This window comes from Corythoichthys intestinalis, chromosome 7 (genome assembly GCF_030265065.1).
Source record: "Corythoichthys intestinalis isolate RoL2023-P3 chromosome 7, ASM3026506v1, whole genome shotgun sequence".
NCBI classification, from domain to species: Eukaryota; Metazoa; Chordata; class Actinopteri; order Syngnathiformes; family Syngnathidae; genus Corythoichthys; species Corythoichthys intestinalis.
Genome location: NC_080401.1, coordinates 34396287 through 34416111, shown reverse-complemented (window position 1 = coordinate 34416111; position 19825 = coordinate 34396287). Strand labels below are relative to the sequence as shown.

Below are 19825 nucleotides of genomic sequence, written 5' to 3'. Positions count from 1 at the left end.
ATCTTTACCCTTTTAAACCTTTTTTTCCCATTTATCTTTGATTGGTTTGAATATTTATCATCTCAAATAACAGGGAAAATGCGACAGTAACAAAAAAATACAATTAAGCGATAGTTATGAGGTGGATATCTGTGACTTTTTTACAGACGCCATTTTTTTCATAGTCACATAATTTGTTTAAAAGTTTAAAATATGTGAGTGAATAATTTTTTTAAAGTCGTTTCTTTTTTTTCTTTTTTTTTTTGAACGAAATATGAGACATCAATTAATGATCCTAAGCTAAAATTGACAGACATTTTGTATAATAAATATAATTAATTACTTTCATTTTATGGCTGGGTTGAAACAAAAGAGGTTGCGCGACGTCTGTAAACAGGGGTTTTCAGGGTAAAACGGAAAAATTAAAAATAGGTCGGGGGCTTCATGCGCCATGAATCTGCTTTGGCAGCATATAGACATATTGTTCTATCAAACACAACAGTTGTTTTGGCTTAAAATACGGCGGTTTCTTTTAAAGAGGAGTGCAAGAGCAGAAACTGCTTTTTCAGTCTTGTCTGTGTTTTCCGCCATATGTTTAAAAATTATTTTCTCCATTATCAGAGGTCTAAGATATTTTCCATTTGCATACTTAAATACTTGAGCAACCATCTTTCATAGTTCATTAAGCTCATTTATACTACATATACAGTGGGACAAATAAGTATTTAGTCATCCACCAATTGTGCAAGTTCTCCTACTTGAAAAGATTAGAGAGGCCTGCAATTGTCAACATTGGTAAACCTCAACCATGAGGGACAGAATGTGGGGAAAAAAAACAGAAAATCACATTGTTTGATTTTTAAAGAATTTATTTCCAAATAACACTGGAAATAAGTATTTGGTCACCTACAAACAAGCAAGATTTATGGCTGTCAAAGAGGTCTAACTTCTTCTAACGAGGTCTAATCAGGCTCCACTCGTTACCTGTATTAATGGCACCTGTTTTAACTCATTATAGGTATAAAAGACACCTGTCCACAAACTCAGTCAGTCACACTCAAAACTCCACTATGGCTAAGACCAAAGAGCTGTCGAAGGACACTAGAGACAAAATTGTAGACCTGCACCAGGCTGGGAAGACTGAATCTGCAATAGATAAAACGCTTGGTGTAAAGAAATCAACTGTGGGAGAAATTATTAGAAAATGGAAGACATACATGACCACTGATAATCTCCCTCGATCTGGGGCTCCATGCAAGATCTTACCCCGTGGTGTCCAAATGATAACAAGAACAGTGAGCAAAAATTCCAGAACCACACAGGGGGACCTAGTGAATGACCTACAGAGAGCTGGGACCACAGTAACAAAGGCTACTATCAGTAACACAATGCGCGGCCAGGGACTCAAATCCTGTACTCCCAGACGTGTCCCCATTCTGAAGAAAGTACACGTCCAGGCCCGTCTGTGGTTCGCTAGAGAGCATTTGGATGATCCAGAAGAGGACTGGGAGAATGTGTTATGGTCAGATGAAACCAAAATATAACTTTATGTTAGAAACACAGGTTATCGTGTTTGGAGGAGAAAGAATACTGAATTGCACCTGAAGAACACCATACCCACTGTGAAGCATGGGGGTGGAAACACCATGCTTTAGGGCTGTTTTTCTGCAAAGGGACCAGGACGACTGATCTGTGTAAAGGAAAGAATGAATGGGGCCATGTATCGAGAGATTTTGAGTGAAAATTTCCTTCCATCAACTTTGAAGATGAGACGTGGCTGGGTCTTTCAGCATGACAATGATCCCAAACACACAGCCAGGGCAACAAAGGAGAGGCTTCGTAAAAAGCATTCATGGTTTTGGAGTGGCCTAGCCAGTCTCCAGATCTCAACCCCATAGAAAACCTGTGGAGGGAGTTGAAAGTCGGTGTTGCACAACGACAGCCCCAAAACATCACTGCTCTAGATGAGATCTGCATGGAGGAATGGGCTAAATACCAGCAACAGTGTGTGAAAAGCTTGTGAAGAGTTACAGAAAACGTCTGGCCTCCATTATTGCCAACAAAGGGTACATAACAAAGTATTGAGATGAACTTTTGGTATTCACCAAATACTTATTTTCCACCATGATTTGCAGAAAAATTCATTAAAAATCAAACAGTGTGATTTTCTGTTTTTTCCCCCCACATTCTGTCTCTCATGGTTGAGGTTTACCCATGTTGACAATTACAGGCCTCTCTAATATTTTATATTTTATTAAGTGGGAGAACTTCCACAGTGGTTGACTAAATACTTATTTGCCCCACTGTACTAGCAGAATGGCATGGCATATTTGCTTGAGTGAAAAAGTGAAAATTGGCATTTTCTATGCGAATTTTTTGAGTTTTGAATTAATTTTCTATGCAAATTTTTGGAGTTTTTAATTAATTTTCCTATACTGTTTCCTATATCACTATATCGTTTTTGTAAAGCACTTTGAGGACCTTTTGGGGTTTTTGTAAAGTCCAATAGAAATAAGTTTGCTTTGACAAATGGAGGCGTATGGATCAAACCCATCACAACACTTTCAGCTCCTTTCACACTCATATTCTGATAAATTCCCGTGTAAAGTGACGCGAGATTTAGCCGCATCAGTGCTTTCACGTATGGAGAGATATCCCGGGAATGATGTGGGCGGACACTTTCAGAAACTTGTCCCGTGTTGCCCACTGGCGCGCTCTGTGTGGAGAGGGCTGCTGGCGCAATTTTATAACCCGGACATTACGTCATTTTTGGTCGGCATTGGCTGTCACATTCTGTTAGTCAGATCGTGTTTTGTAACAGAGCCGGTTGTGGGAGCATCCCCAACGTCGTAACTGCAGCCAATTCAAGATAATCAAGACTGTATTTAAGCCCAGGCGATCCAAGAGGAGGGTGCCGCGATATTAACTTGCTGGGCATCATTCAACACCCTGTATTCTCGAATTCCGTGCATTTGTTGTTTGTTTCCCTTGTTTTGCAATCCCCTGTGTTGGGCTGTTATTTGAGTGTATTTTTTTGGTCTCTTATTGGCTCTCTGCCTACTGCTTAGGTTAGTATTATTGATCCCCGTCGACCGACTGTCACGGACTCATTGTGTTATTCCCCCTTTTCACCAACTGCATGTATTTTTGTTTCTATTTAATAAACCCTTGAACGCATCCCCCCGTTCTATTCTGCTTTGAGGTACAACCTTGTTCCAGCAGTTGTGGACCCTAACATCGACAACAAAATTAACCACGTTTCCAAAGATAGATGATAGACTGTCTTCTACGGCGCTACAATCCAGTAGAAATTTAATTTCGTTATGTTTTCAGTTTAATTTAGCTATTTCCAGCTAGCTATGTTGATAATTGCGATGTTTACCGCTTTTCGACTTACTGCGAAGAAAGAGGAAGTGACGATCGGCTTGCCATGATATTTACGTCATCAGCCATCCTGCTGTGACACGTGAATTTAACGCCTGCTTCCATGCACACCACTTCCCGGGGAAGTCCCGGACATTACACAGAGATGTGAGTCGGTAAATGTCCACGTCATCTCCGTGTCAGTCGACCCGGGAAATTGCTTTCACATACAAGGAGTGCCCGTTTAAATCCTGGGATTTAAAACGTGTTCAGGTGTATGTGAAAGGGGCTCTAGAAACACCAGGTACAACTGTGTAAAATTTCATCAATACCTGCCCAGTGGATACAGAGTCAATATGGAACGAACACACAAACGCACACACAGAGACACACACAAAGTTCTATTTATAAATAAGTATAGATGTTGTCTGTCCCTTTAATTTCTCTACCATTTTACTCAGAAATTCAACTGCAGACTCACGTCAACTTTACATTATAGGGGAAAAACTGGCCACACTCAGATTTTAACTTTTAAAATTTGCTGTGTCAGGATTTTGAACAGGGAACAATATTTCAAACTCTTGAGTGGACAATATTTATAAGCATTCAAAACAATTTACATTAGGTGCTGCATGACAAAACAAGAACATAGAAATGATTTTGGATGATGAGCAAATTGGCAGGTACGAAGCTCCCTGGTGCCAGGACAGAGGAAAATATTTGTTCTTATAGATCATTCGTACCCAGTTTAGTAATGCGAGTACAGATTAGTAATATGTGGATGCATATTGTTTGTGATATTATTTATCTGTGTACAGTATGGGTGTCCAAACTGGTCCTCGAGGGCCGCTGCGGGCCCTGTTTTCTTGTTCCTACCAATTGAGCACAGACAGTTTAACCAATTAAGTTTCTCCCAAAACAAGCAGCACCTGATTACACTTGTAAAACACCAGACTGGTGAAACAGTGTCATCTTGTTTTGCTGGAATGAAATCCAGCACCTATTGCAGCCCTATGTTTAATAGTTTGGACACCCCTTGTGTACAGTTAACTCATCTGTGGGTACAAATCAGTAAACTGTACCCACTGATTAACCTATGACAAAGTTTCCGCGACCCAGACACCAGGGGGGTTCGGTAGTGCATGTGAAAAAAAGGATAAAAAACCATTTACATTGTCCATCACTTGTCTACTAGTCACATTGCCTTCAGAAATTATATGTAAACATGTTAAAGAAAGAACCCTACTGATTTCAAGCAACATTCGCCTCTGTCAGCGATAAAAAATAAAAAATCTAGACGCAATTAACTGAAGCATTCAAATATATTTACAGCATTTCCTGAATGGTAAACTAATAACCCTGTTGATTTTTTGGATTGCAAGAATAGCATTTAGAAACAGCTAAAACTGCATTTAGGTGGCACAATACAAAACTACAGCAGATGAAAAGTATTGGAATGCACCAACACTTCCCTCTTGTGGCACATTACATATTTCAAATAAACACAGTAGTGTAGCGGCAATAAAAACTAAGAACTAGAGTGCAATATCTGGAAAAATTGCAGGTGAATGCTGAAGAGCCGCCCAAGACTGAATTCAAATGAAAGAAATTTTGAATGCCTTTATTTAATTTATCGGCTTTCCACTGACCAAATCCACACTAGTAATAATCTATGTGGCGCTTCATAAAATGTTCTGGATTTTGTAAATATTCTAAAATTGGAATGCTTAGAAGGTAAATGTGTAAAATATTTCCATTTCTTTGGGAATATCGCCTCAAATATGTATTGTGGTAGAAAATGAGGGAATATGTGGAATGTGGAAGAATGGTTCGTTTGAGTGAGATCTATGTAAGTTTGAATTATTTGGAAAAAGCATGAATTATAACCAAATTTTTGTGAAAAATGTGAAACTTTGGCTAAAGTTTTTTATTTGGGGAAAATTTACTCCAAGAACATTGTAAACATTTAGAATTGGGAGTGCCTGATCAGTTGTGTTTAAATTAGATACAGGAAGTATGTAAAATGGGTAAAAGGAAATAGGATATTTGGAAGATTTTAAAAATGGTTTATAGGAGTCTCATACATTTTCATTAAATATATTTCTCAAAATTTTTTGGGAAATTTGGGGAAAATGGTTTCAAGATGTCCTGAATTGTAAGAATATTTTACAGTTGAAATGGTTTGAACAGGATTACAAATATGGAAGCATGAGTTACATTCATAATACGTTCACTGAAAAATGTGGAATGCTAAAAATGTCAACGGTCAGCCAAGATGTACTGAAGTTTGTGAATATTTTTTGGTCAGACTGGTTTGAGTCAGCTGAGAATCATGGAATCATGACAAAAAATTGTGCGACTGCTCTTCAGCATTCCCAAATAACAACAATAATAACAAAAAGTCTCTGTTATGCGATGTGTCCCAAAAGGGCTTGCAGGCTCTGAGGTGAGAGCCACAGCATCTCCAGGAGTCTGTACTGGCAGTAGCCCATCCAGAAACCGAAAGCCACATCGGTGACGTTGTGGCGGCCTAACATGACGCGGCTCAGCCCCACTGTGGCCGCCCACAACAGCACCAGGACCCGCAGCGGGGCGGCTAGCACCAGGTGTGCTAGCAGGAAGCGGGCACACATAGCGGCACGGGTAGCGTGGCCAGACGGGAAGGAATAGCGGTCCACCGAGAAGGTGGCAAACATGTCCATGCGGTTGTGGGCTGGCCGCCGTCGCCGCACCGTCGCCTTCACGATGGCCACTAGGATCAGATCTAACAGCAGACCTGGAAGAATGAAAGAAATTTTTTAAAATGCTTTGTTAATTTCAATGGGACTTTTTATTGTAATGTGGAAAAATGTGTCTAAAGACGTCGTAAATGCTGTAAACATTTTGAAATCAAAATGGTTAGTAATAGTATCGCTTGAGGAAAGGCAATTCAAATTCATAAAATATCCAATTTTAACATTTCATGGAAAAACTAACTCTTTATTAGTACTTTATTAGTAATTGGAATGGATTAAACTGTTGTGAAATGTTAAAATGCTTATTTGGTTTGGATTTAGTGTTATGGAAAATGTGGTATTGCGGGGAAATAGTTTAAGAAATCCCGGATGCTATGAATAATTTAAAGTTGATGTTAAATTGCTCTGAACCAATTTCTTTTTGTGCTGATATGACTGAACAAAATTAGGTTGTTATTCATAAGGACAATTCGTCTTTTTATTAATGGGAATTATTTTATTAATTTACTGCCTGGGTCTGATTTTTGGAGGGGGAGTGGTCATGATTGAAATGAATAAATATTTTTAAAAAATCAAAATGGATTGACGTCTCAATTTGGGTGAACATTTTGAATAGTCTGTGAAATGATTAGTTGAATTTGCTCATATAAATTGGATTTCATTCTATAGAACATGTGCCATTGTGGGGAAATGATTTAGAATAATTTTGAATGAATTTCAACTCCTTGACGGTGGTAGATGAGCCATTGTTGCTCTAAAAAGAGCCGTTTTTACATTGACCATACTAATGAAACACACGTTTCACACTGTTGTAACAGCTTTAACCCTTTGACCTGGGATGTTGTGAGTCGGTGGGCCAAATACTTTGAAGACCTCCTCAACTCCACTGACAAGCCTTCCCATGAGGAAGCAGAGCCTGAGGACTCCGAGGTGGGTCCTCCAATATGTGGCGTTGAAGTCATTGAGGTGGTTAAAAAGCTCCTCGGAGGCAAGGCCCCGGGGGTGGATCAGATCTGCCCGGATTTTCTAAAGGCTCTGGATGTTGTGTGGTTGTCTTGGTTGACACGCCTCTGCAACATTGTGTGGACATCGGGACATCGACTGACTAAGGTGGTGGTCCTTCTTTCTAAAAAGGGGGACCGGAGGGTGAGATCCAATTATAGGGGGATTCACACTCCTCAGCCTCCCTAGGAAAAGTCTAGTCAGGGGTACTGGAGAGGAGGGTCTGGGCTTCCATGCTGAAGTTGCTGCCCGTGCAACCAGACCTCAGATAAGCAGGAGAAAATGTTTGGATGGATAGATGGCTAGGCAGCCAAAGAATTAAACAATACTGTATTTACGGTTGCAAAACAAAACAAAACAAAATAAATTATGAAATTCCTAGAGCATAATAAACATTGGCCGCACTTATTTGAATTTACGTCTTTATTCTTTGCCTTTTTCAAAAATCACTTTATTACAATTTATTTTGATTTAATTTATGAAATTTGAAGCTTATTTTTTTAGAACTATATTTTTTTATTAACCATTGATTCTTTGTTCATTTCCTTTTTTAAAATTATTTTTACTTATTATTATTTAAATGTTTCCCCCCCCAAATTTATGCTTCAATTAATGCATTCATTCTATTTAAAATTATTTAAATAGTTTTCTTATTCCACATTGAACAATACATGACTACACTTATACTACTCCGTGGACCGTGGCCGAAATTGGCCCCTGGGCTCCAAGTTTGAGACTCCTGTCCTACATGAATCTAATCAAAATATTTCGTGCATGTAAGGGTTCGATTATATTTTATTGATCTTACCCATGAGAAGGTTGAGCATGACCTCCTGGCCAGCAGCACTGTCACTCTTGTAGAGGCAGTAGGCGGTTCCGACCAGCCAGGGGATACCGTGGCCAGTCACCTCGATGAGCTTCATGAGGGGCCGCGCACTCCCCCACGAAGAGTCCTCCCGGGCGCACACCCCCAGACTCTTGGACAACCAGAGGTCGATGGCGAGCAACGAGCTGAGGGCCACGCGAAGGAGCGACGGGTTGAGTCGGATGCCGTCCTCCTCCAGCGTCCCGGAGCCGGTGGACGAGCTGGAGCCGCGGCGACGAGTGGGGCTCTCCGAAGCGCGGAGCCGCGCGGTGGCCGAGTCGGAGCTCTGTCGCTGGAGGAGATGAGGCGGCGTCGACGACCGGCTCAGCGGCTTGGTGAGCGAAATGAACTCGTAGCGGCCGTTGTTGGTGCCGCCGGGTCCCGGGCTCCCCCCGCTACCTCCGCCGGCGCTGCGACCCGGTGTTTTCGTCTTCGGCGAAGACATTTTGTGGACTGTTGTCGCTGCGGCGAGGTGGTACCGCAGTGGGAATCTCTCCGCAGCGTTGTGCAGGCTCTCGCCGCTTTAGCTTGTCGACTGAAATTTTGCGTATTCGAATCACGTACGGAAACCAGTGTACGCCATATTTGTTGTTTTATGGAAAGCTTTCTGGGAAATGGTGTTTTTTAAATTGACGAATGACAAGCTAACCCATTTTGCTTTGTTTTAAGCATTTTTTCAAAAGAATAGAATATAACCCAAATCAATCCATTAAAACATGTTTTCTTCATTATCTAATTATATATATATATATATATATATATATATATATATATATATATATATATAGTACTGTATATATATTTTTTTAATTATTAAATTTATTTGGGTCATGGAAGCTTCCACTTGGGGAAAATATATACATACAGTATATCCTGTATATACATAATATAATAAAAATATACAGTACTGTGCAAAAGTTTTAAGCAGGTGTCCTGCCTAAAACTTTTGCACAGTACTGTTTATCTATCTATCTATCTATCTATCTATCTATCTATCTATCTATCTATCTATCTATCTATCTATCTATCTATCTATCTATCTATCTATCTATCTATCTATCTATCTATCTATCTATCTATCTATCTATCTATCTATCTATCTATCTATCTCTCTCTCTCTCTCTCTCTCTCTCTCTCTCTCTCTCTCTCTCTCTCTCTCTCTCTCTCTCTCTCTCTCTCTCTATCTATCTATCTATCTATCTATCTATCTATCTATCTATCTATCTATCTATCTATCTATCTATCTATCTATCTATCTATGGCGGAAACACGGACAAGACTGAAAAAGCAGTTTCTGCTCTTGCACTCCTCTTTCAAAGAAACTGTCGTATTTTAAGCTAAAACAACTGTTGTGTTTGATAGAATAATATGTTTTTATGCTGCCATAGCAGATTCATGGCACATTAAGCCCCCAAACTATATTTAATTTGTCCGTTTTACCCTGAAAGCCCCGGTTTACAGACGTCACGCAACCGCTTTTGTTTCAACCCAGCCATAAAACAAAGGTAATTAATTATATTTATTATTCAAAATGTCTGTCGTTTTTAGCTTAGAATCATTCATTGATATATATATATATATGTATGTATGTGTGTGTGTGTGTGTGTGTGTATGTATCTTTTTTGCATACTTCCCTACGTTAAATCCGCTGTGTATTTTAGTCTAAACAAGTTATAATTGCTCACTTATAGTCCTAGAGTATTTTATTTTATTTTATTTTATTTTATTTTATTCAAACACATATGTTTAGTTTAGACTGGAGTCCCACATCAAATTTCGTAGCTCACAATGTTCCGTTGCTGACAATGACAATAAAGATCAATTCTAATCTATTCATTGTGTTTATCAATAAAGTTGCCTGCCTTGGTAGGTGGAACGGATACTGACCAATGAGAGGTGAGCATTAAAGACGCTTACCCTAATGCTCGACTCTCATTGGTCATTATCAGTCTGACGATTCACGCGTACTTCCGTGTTTAGCTCAGCCTCAGACAGCTTTTGACGCAGCCGAATTGACACCAAGTATTTTCGCCGCGTGGAGCAAAGAAGCGCTTAACATGCCTGGAATCCTCCTGGGGGACGTGTTTCCCGACTTTGAGGCCGACACCACCATCGGCCGGATTAAGTTTCACGATTTCCTGGGCAATTCGTAAGTGGAGTGCGAATTGTGCTTTGCGCAAGTATGACTGTTGGTCAGCTATTTCATCAACCTGCTGAGTCAATGTCTGGGAAGTTCGTTGAATTCTATAAACTGAAAGATGGACGTGTGCACCCACAAATATCAAATTGAGCAAAGATGGAGATTGAACTTTATAAAACAGCTAACTAAAATGTATCGTTTTCATCCTAAATCGAGAAACGGTAGTTTTTTGTCCACAAATGTTTATTTGAATATTTTTTTGGGGTGGACATTTTTTTTAGGGCCATTTTTTTTTTTTTTTTTTTTGTCTTTAGTTTTGTAATTAAGTTTGAGATAAGGTTTTTCGTGCACTTGTATTTTTGAAAGTTATTTTAGATTTTACGTACGTTTATATAATGTTGACGTTTTCCTGTGCAAATACATTTAATGGCACTTTCTTCTTATTAAGTTATTTTTATTTGAATAATTTAACTACAATCACTTTTTAAAGTCATCTTTTCTTCACATTATGTCAAATTTATTTAGTATACACATTTTCACTCATAATGCTCTCTGAGTTCAAGTGCAATAGTAATCCAATAACTTTAACTTAATTAATATAATAATAATATAATATTATAATTAATTAATATTTAGTCAGTAGTCTTTCTCTCATATTGATAATTTTCAAAATGAATGCATCCCAACAACTCTTTTGAGCACATTGCAATGAATGGTCATTGAAGGTAAGTGTAGATTTAAATATGTTAGGGTGCAGTCCAAATCCGAGCGCACTAGTTTTCACTTCTAATGTTTTCACCAACAGCTGTTATCTGATATCTGTGAACAGCCAGGGCACAAGGCTCACATTGTTCATGCTTCTTTCAACTGGGGCATGCATGAGGGCAAATTGGCATGCTACTGAGGTTCCCATCGCTTAGGGGCCTGCCAGGCTCACACAGTCATTTTACATTGCAATCACATTAGCTAGAATGACAGCTTCCTTTATTTAAGAACTTGAAAATCAAGTGCAGTTGAGAGAGTAGACTGTAACGACCATGTTTAGTCATGTGTTAAGTCACATGAACAATTGGCGCCGTTGGGAATTGGGTTTTAAAAAGCAGATCATTTCAAGTCATGCTGATAAAGATACAATACATCTAAAAGCCCTTCATTTTTTAGTCATTGGCTGCCATTGACAGCAATAGCTGTCCAATCCATTTTGAGTTAGATTGTTATAAGATGATTTTAATATGCGGACCCAGAGGAAATGCCCCCCCCCCCCCCCCCCCAAAAAAAAAAAAAAGAAAAAAAACTTTTTTTAAAAACATATATTATTGGTATGAATCGCCTCTCTATCGCTACGCGCTACTATTTTATCTTTAAATTCTGTTTTTAGTCAATTTCTTCCATGTTCCCACTTCTTTTGTCATCTCTATGACAACGATGCACTGATTGGCTGAAAGAGCCTGCATGGTTGCGCTGACTGGCTGAGAGAGCGTGCATAGATGCGCTGATTGGCTGAGAGAGCCTGCATGCTGCTAGCTAGAGTGGACGGACCGCAGCAGTGTGAAACACGAGATGCACCCGGCACTTTGCAATCTGTTTGTTTACACGCTACCAGTGGAAGACCGAATCCAACGAAATGTTGTGCTCAAAGTTGACCAACAGGAGAAAAGTGGACAACGAAAATCGCCGTTTCAATAAGGAAGGGACTGACAAATACTATGCTTCCATTTTAGCAACTGCAAGTACCAAAACTATGTGCTTAATATGCTTAAAGACAATTACGCTGTTAAAAGTGAAAATGTAAAACGCCATTATGTTAAAGAGCACAGCTTTTTTGAAGAGAAGTTTCCTCCTAAATCAGAATTGAGAAGGCAAGAAATTAACAGGTTGAAGCAGTCATATCAAGACTCAAGCAAGATTATTGTTAAATCTATGACACAACAACAAATTGCAACGGAGTGCTTATTCAGGGTGTCGTCGGTGTTGGCCAAACATAAGAAGCCTTTCTCTGATGGAGAAATAATAAAAGAGTGCATAACTGAAGTGATGGCAGCAATGTTTGAAGGAAAAGAAAAGGAAATAACAACAAATATCAAACAAATCTCACTCCCAGATTAATCAACCACAAGACGCACTGAAGTACTGGCTGATGTGAGTAAACAGCTTTGTGACCCCCAAATGCCATTTCTCTCATTGAGTAGTGTTTTACAGTTAAAGTTACTGTCAATAATTATTTTGATTGCACCTTGATGACAGAGCTTGACATTTTCTGTTCTATACATGTGAACATATGCTGTACTACTTGCACGTTTTCTTTTTTTGTCCAGCAGTGTTTTACAGTTACAAAATGTACTGTCAATAGTTATTGTTTGGACCTTAATGACAGATCTTGTCAATGATTTAGTGTACAGGTGTAAACATTTTACATTTTTTTTGGTGTATTTTTATTTTAAGTCAAGAAAATGTTTTGTCAATGTATTTTTAATTAATCAGAATGTGCATTGTATTTTTGTTTGGTCAAAAAAAAGCCACCTTTACCACCTTCAACCTGCCTTGTACTTGACCGGCATTAGTAAATGGACCCATGCTTGTATGAAAAAAAACTATTGTGGACCCTCAAGATTTGTATTTGAGGATCCCTGTTTTAGAGAGTCTTTCCCTTGTGACTTGAAATGCTTTTGGCTCTTTCCAATGCTCAGATGGGGTATCCTGTTCTCACATCCGAAGGACTTCACTCCCGTGTGCACCACCGAGTTGGCGTGTGCCGCCAGTCTCAGCGACAGTTTTGCCAAAAGAGGTGTCAAGATGATCGCCCTGTCCGTGGATAGCGTGGAGGACCATCATGGGTGGAGCAAGGTGAAGGACACGGGAACACACACAACTATTGAATGTAATCTAGTTTATAGGTTATGATGTGCATTGAAAATAAAAACGTGCACACTAAACTGCCTTTTGAGCTCATCAAAATGTGCCAGTATATTCAAACCTTACTAGCTGAAAATAAACTTCATTGAATTTTTATTGATTTTAGAGTGATTCCGTTACTCTATAACCTTTATAATATCAAACAGTTTGTACATCATTTACCCAACTTGAACTTTGAGGCTTTTGCAACATCTCTTGTGAAACTGGTCATTGACCTAATCTTTTTACAAGTAATCACACTGAAAAAAACTTTTCCCCAACCAAATAAAAAAGACATCTAAAAATGTATCAAAATGGAATTTTCATTCAATCATTTCCAATAATGCAAGAGAAAAAAAACACTACTAAGATGATACGAACAAATTACTGTAAATTTTTTTTTTTTACTATCAACGCATCCATCAAATTTGACTAGAAAACAGTATTTATTCATATATACATACATAAGCCGCAATAGATTATAAGCCACAGGGATAATCACACTTTAAGACTTCTGTTATCACGATACTAAAAATTTCAACTCGATATTGATGCAAAAAAATACTCAATATTTGATCATTTTCGATACTACATACAGTAAATTTAAAATGTATTTTTAAGGAAAGCTTTCATTTCCATTGATGATGATACATTTTTATTATAATTTTTTATAATTATGTGGCTCTTCAAAGTAAATTAAAACTCTTTACATGAGATAACTACTAGCTAACGTCCAATCCATTTGAAGTTGAATGAACGTAACCGTCAGTTGCAGAATGAGAAGAAAAATGCAAAAATATCTGATCAGTAAATATTATATCAGTAGTGAAAAATCTACCCAATGACAACAAATTTCTTGAGCAAAAAAAAAAAACTTGGCATAGGTACTTTTTGCAATTGAATATTTTTCCGTATTCAACATTTCAGTCTTGACGCTTTGATACTTTTTGAAACTTTTGACAACACTACTAAAAACATACAGCTCCATGGCCTTTAAAAACCACATACAAACCAGTGGACTATAAGCTGCAGGGTTCAAAGCAGAGTAAGTCAAAGTCCTAAAATTACAGTAACCAATAAAAAGATGTTCATTTGTTAGTACAGGAAAGCTCTGATTCAATTCTTTTTGAGGGGAAACATGACCCATTGAATCCACCTATTGATGCTGACTGAATAGAATAGAATTAGAATAGAATAGAGTAGAATCCTTTACAGCACTAATTGAATAATTTTGGAGGCTTAAAACAAATTTATTTTCAATAATAATCAAGTGTAGCATAGATTTTTACATTTATATTTTTCATGTGTATAGATAATTCTTCCTGCAAAAAAATCCTTATGTTGTACTTTACATGCGCGTGTGTACGCAGGATATAATGGATTTCAACAGTCAGGCTTCCGGTCCTTTGCCCTTCCCCATCATTGCCGACCACAAGAGGGAGCTGGCCACCAAGCTTGGAATGCTGGACCCCGACGAGATTGATGGCGATGGCATCCCGCTCACCGCTCGCTGCGTAAGAACCCGGATTCTGTTTAACCCTGTAGTGGCCAGACATAGAAAAACATAAAAGAAAAAGTTTTCAACCACTTAAATGGTTTTATAGGAGGCATTTGAAAAAGAAAGTGAAGTGTTTGTTAAAAAAAAAAATGTTTTTGTAAAGTTTTATGAGAACGTTGTAATCTTACGACGCTGGCTTAATGGGGTACCAGAATTTCCTGACTCAAACCCTAGTTGTACTAATTGTCAGATCAGAAAGGTACACATGTTTATACCTCAGTAAAAAAAAAAAAAAAAGGGTTAATTTGAATTGGTTGACTGCTTGTTACATAGCCCTAGAACAGTACATAACATTAATAATAATTTCAACTGTAGTCATATTTTTATAAATAGCATATTTATTTAAAAACGATAAAGATACAAAAAAAAAAAAAAACCAAAAAAAAAAAACAGGAACGTGCATCCATGTAGGGAATGCCAAACATTTACAGTATAGCCATATGTACAAAGGCTATGAGGAGCTGTAGGTTTGGAGTAGCGTACTTATCATTCATTCCAAATTAGGGCTGATGAAAACTTTTTTCTGCCAGCGATATCTGTCACAGGGCTTGGCATTTTTGGCCAGTTGGGGCTCAATGTCCTCATTGGCTGGGCAGTCAGTGGGTGGATGGTTTTCTTTGTCCACTTCTTCATGGGTTTCGTCATCGGACTCTTCATTAATTTCATCAAAGTCTATGTCCACATCACTCTCTCCATTTTGGACAGCATCGATGACCTCCTGCACAGTGTAGAAGGTCTTTCTCCTTGCTGAAGACATTCTGAAATGACAAAAAAATAAAATGGAAATAACATTAGCACATAGGTGGGGGGCAAAGTAACCTATTTACACATCTCACTAATCAAACAATACTGTCTGGCCAACCTATTGTGCTCTGATTATCAGGTGAGAATGTTCAAGAATGTGAAACCATAATCCCAAAAGGAATGCATGTTGCATTTCTACAAGGATGATAATGTCTGCAATGGGAATGCATTTCCGAACATTGTCACCTTGGCTGGAACAATGCAACAGGCACCCTTCAGCATCCCCCCCAGATCTAACTGCTTGGACCATGAATTGAGCCAACATAATAGACACATACTGTATGTACAAACAGAATGAGAAACTGAACTATTGAAGGTGATTACAATCATAAGCAGTAGAGAGTGATATGCTATTGCAATATATTTCAGTAGTACAGCTTCTTGTACATTGGGTTCCAAATAGCACTGGTTTGGAAATTAAAAATAAATATAAAGCCTATGTAATACAGTATATTATCTGGTAAATGTAATAGATGTAATTTTAAAATATATTGTGAAAAATAGAAGGTCCCTGTCAAAATGTCTATTTAGGCTACACTTAGCCAGGTATCTTGTAAACCTACACCATGGCCATTTTGACTACCCAAGGGCCAGAGTTGTAAAATTACAACATATATACAAGATGCTCTAATTTACATTTGATGAATGTATTTCACAATAATTGCATAGGTACATGGTAGGCCTGAACGATATTGGAAAAAACTATTGTTGCGATTTTTTTTAGGTTTGCAATATATTGCGATATTAAAAAAAAAAAATCTATCTTTTTTAAAGAAATTTTCACTAAATGACTTGAATAGCTGTTTGGAAATACTTTACATAACACACCGTGACCACAGTGTATTCATATAATACCGTTTAATTTGTGAATGATGAAGATTTCTGTATGAAGGTATCCGGGAAGTCATGTCTGCACAAAATAGATCATTTATTGAATACAATATTTTACACTTCAACAGCAGCAAATACATTAAATGATAAATAAAAGAGCAGGTGCATTAGTCCCCTAAGTTTTTGACAAAATATAACAATAAATAAAAACTTCTGTAAAATAACAACAAAGTTGTCAACATATTTGAACAAAAATATTAAATATGACAAATAAAAGAGTTGTTCACAAACTATAACAATAAATAAAAACCTCAGTAAAACAACAAAGTTGTCAACATATTTGAACAAAAATATTAAATATGACAAAAGAGTTCACAAACTATAACAATAAATAAAAACCTCAGTTAAACAACAAAGTTGTCAACATATTTGAACTTAAATATTAAATCTGACTAATAAAAGTGCAAGTGCATTAGTCCCCTGAGTTGTTTACACAAAATATAACAATATAAAACTGCAAAACGGCAACAAAGTTGTAAAAATATTTCAACAAAAATATTAAGTATCAAAACTTTATGTGCAGCTGTACTATATATGGTTATTCGAAAAATACGGTTTACAATAAATTTAAATATAAAAGATACAAACTCAATTGAACTTGTAAATAATTGAACTGAATAACTGCAAATAACTGTGATGAATAACAGAACCATTTTAACTCCCAAATTTCCTGCCTTCCTGATAGCTGTCACATGAATAAAAAGAAGAAAAGACATTCCTTCAGCTGTGTTATGTATTTGTCTGCATATTGTCCACCTTCCTTGCTCAGCAATTCTCAACTGGGTCTCATAGGTTTTTGGCCAAGACTATTAGTTTATCCACTATAGCAGGCTTGAGACAAGAACGTTGGCACGTCACAATGTTCCCACCTGTGCTAAAAAGCCTCCGATGGGGAGCTCGTAGCAGGAATGCATAGATACCTGCGTTTTAAATGGTCCCACATGTTTGACAGATTACTTCTTGTTGAGGCAACCATGGCGAGGCACTGTCGACAGGGCTGTTTTTTGTCCCTTATAGTCTTGTTCTTGCCAAAATACTTCCAAAACTCCTTTTGGATACAGTCTTCCTTGCTCCTCCAACGTGTTGATTGCTTGCTTTCACTTTGAGAACGGGCCCTCCTCCCTCCGCTCTGCTGTTCGGCCCCTCCTCCCTCCACTCCGCTGTTGCAGGGGGAGGGGGAGGAGCCGATGACTTGCTGGAGGGAAAGACAAGCTGTGCGCTTTTTTTCCCCATCTCCTTCCTCAAAACAAACGTTTGTGGATTAAAAAAAATGATATTTTAAAAACTATCGCACGTCCTTGCGATGGGACTATTGCACATGCGCACATCGCGATGGCGATGTTTAAACGATATATCGTTCAGGCCTAGTACATGGTCTAGTAGGTGTAATAATTACAACAACAAAAAATATTAAAGGCATTATACTTACTTAAATCTGATAAATCCAGTCCAATTAACCAAAGTGTTGTCACTCAGCCAAAGTTCTTCAGATTCTGAAAGTCCTGGAACAGTGGGCAGGGCTTGTATACAAATCTCCTATCCATACCCATTGTGAGACCAAACCGTTGGACCCAATGACTATGCTAATGTAAAAAAAAAATTAAAAAAATAAAAAACATTTCTACCCTTTTTTACAAAAAATAAAAATGTTGTAATTCTGCAACGCTGGCCGCTACAGGGTTAAACACGTACTTGGATAATTACCACAGAAAAACGTCACGTACACATGAAAAGAATGAGAAACACAAAACCAAACACACATGAAGTCTATGTTTTGTAGCCTCCTCAGTGTCAACTTTGGACTTTTCAGGTGTTTGTGGTCGGGCCTGACAAACGTCTGAAGTTGTCCATCCTCTACCCCGCGACTACCGGGAGAAATTTTGATGAACTGCTGCGTGTTATCGACTCATTGCAGCTCACCGCGCAGAAGAAGGTGGCTACACCAGTTGACTGGAAGGTACGCCCAACTGAGCCTCCCTAATAATTTAACGTCCAAGTGACGGGATGCACCTTTTCTCATTTTTCAGCCCGGAGACAAAGTCATGGTGCTTCCCAACATTTCCGACGCCGATGCCGCAGTTCTTTTCCCCCAAGGTGTGACCACTAAAGAGGTGCCTTCTGGGAAAAAATACATGCGCTACACTCAGCTGTGAAGACCACCTCCCCATTGAGTACACCCTTTCCCTATCGAGTTAAACTAATACACAGCAACACCAAACCCATAATTAGTGCCTTTTGTACAATCATTTAATAAACAATCTTTGGACTTAAATTGAAATTGAGCTTTTTTTTTTGTTTTTCCATTTTATTAAGTTTCTTTCTGTTATGCAAGCATTTTGCCACTAAGTGTCGCTGTCTTTACGTTAATAACATTATGCACCAATCTCTTGAAGATCTTCATTTTACCAATAGAAGTCGCTAAATTCATGTGCTTCTACCCAGTACCACACTACCAGTAGTTTTTTTTTTTTTTTTTTTTTAAATAACAGAAGCAACATTTCAAGCACATTTGAATGATTTCCTTCTAGCAGATTCCCTTGTTCGTTTCTAAAAGATTCAGAAAAGAAAAGGTGATTTCATAGTTAGCAACATTTTTTTTTTATCGACTGAAGGCCTATTAAGTTACCACTCAGGTTGTTCTTGTGAACACTAACTTTGAAGTCCTACATCTTGTCATTTGTGAACCGATTGTCTTCAAACTTAGTTGATAAGTAGCATGGGCCGTTATCTATCGATCCTCGGAGCCCTTTTTTCCCCCTTGTTTTGTTTCTTTAATCAAGGATTAATTGCGAAATTATAGTTAGGTGTTAGCTACTGGAAAGCAGCCTTCTGTAGGTTTGGAATTTGCTATTAGAAGCCATACGTGCAAAGCACAGACTTACTGGTGCCTGTGTTGCTTGTAGGTTATGAGTTAGCCAGTAGATGGCAGTCTTCAGCAATGACTTGTTGTTTTTGTTATTGTTATTACTTCTTTGTTATTGTCACTACGATGATGATTGTAATTATGATTATGTTTAATATTATTTACTACAACTACTGCTGCAACACTTGCTAACTATTCAGCTAGCACAACTTCTTAGCCTGCTACTATTCAGTACGTGTAATATCTGTGTTGAATGGCACAATTATGTTCAGTTTAACTAGAATTCTGTGTTTTGTGTCATAGCTGAGACATCATTAGCTTTGCTAAATGAAGTTATACTACGATGAAGAAATAGAAAACAAACACTCATTTGCTACAAGTGATTTCATGCGCAAGATTTAGCTTTAGTATTTCTCGGGCACTGGACACATGTAAATGCAGGGATGTGAAGAACAAACATACCTTCCATAACACAATGGCAGCATGGCTACATGAACACCCAGGACGTGCGACACAAGTTCAGCCTGCAGTCTTGACGTCTCCCACCTCTGTTAGCACCCATGCAATTGCTTTGTGGTACAGAACATTGAGGCACTAGCTTAGTTCCACATCAGCCTTCACAAACACAAAATTCCCATGTTCATGTTTTAGGACACAATGTGGAAGTACTCGATGCCTCAGAGCTTTTCAGGTTTCTGCGTTTCCATCCACTGCCATTGAATTGATAAAATTC

At 38.1% G+C, this 19825-nt stretch overlaps 2 protein-coding genes across 2 annotated transcripts; one reads left to right on the top strand and one right to left on the bottom strand.

The window, feature by feature from the left end:
* Positions 1-3771: 3771 nt before the first annotated feature.
* plpp6 (phospholipid phosphatase 6) lies at positions 3772-8563 on the bottom strand. Its single transcript, XM_057841544.1, has 2 exons — positions 7888-8563; positions 3772-6118 (listed from the first exon to the last, which is right to left on the bottom strand). The coding sequence occupies exons 1-2, from the start codon at positions 8387-8389 to the stop codon at positions 5751-5753; spliced, it is 870 nt and encodes a 289-aa protein (XP_057697527.1). The 5' UTR covers positions 8390-8563; the 3' UTR covers positions 3772-5750.
* A 1352-nt stretch (positions 8564-9915) lies between these two features.
* Positions 9916-18507, top strand: prdx6 (peroxiredoxin 6). The gene is made up of 5 exons (XM_057842224.1): positions 9916-10093; positions 12772-12928; positions 14347-14490; positions 18040-18186; positions 18257-18507. Exons 1-5 carry the CDS (start codon positions 10002-10004, stop codon positions 18380-18382), a joined length of 666 nt encoding a protein of 221 aa, XP_057698207.1. The 5' UTR covers positions 9916-10001; the 3' UTR covers positions 18383-18507.
* The last annotated feature ends 1318 nt before the right edge of the window (positions 18508-19825 follow it).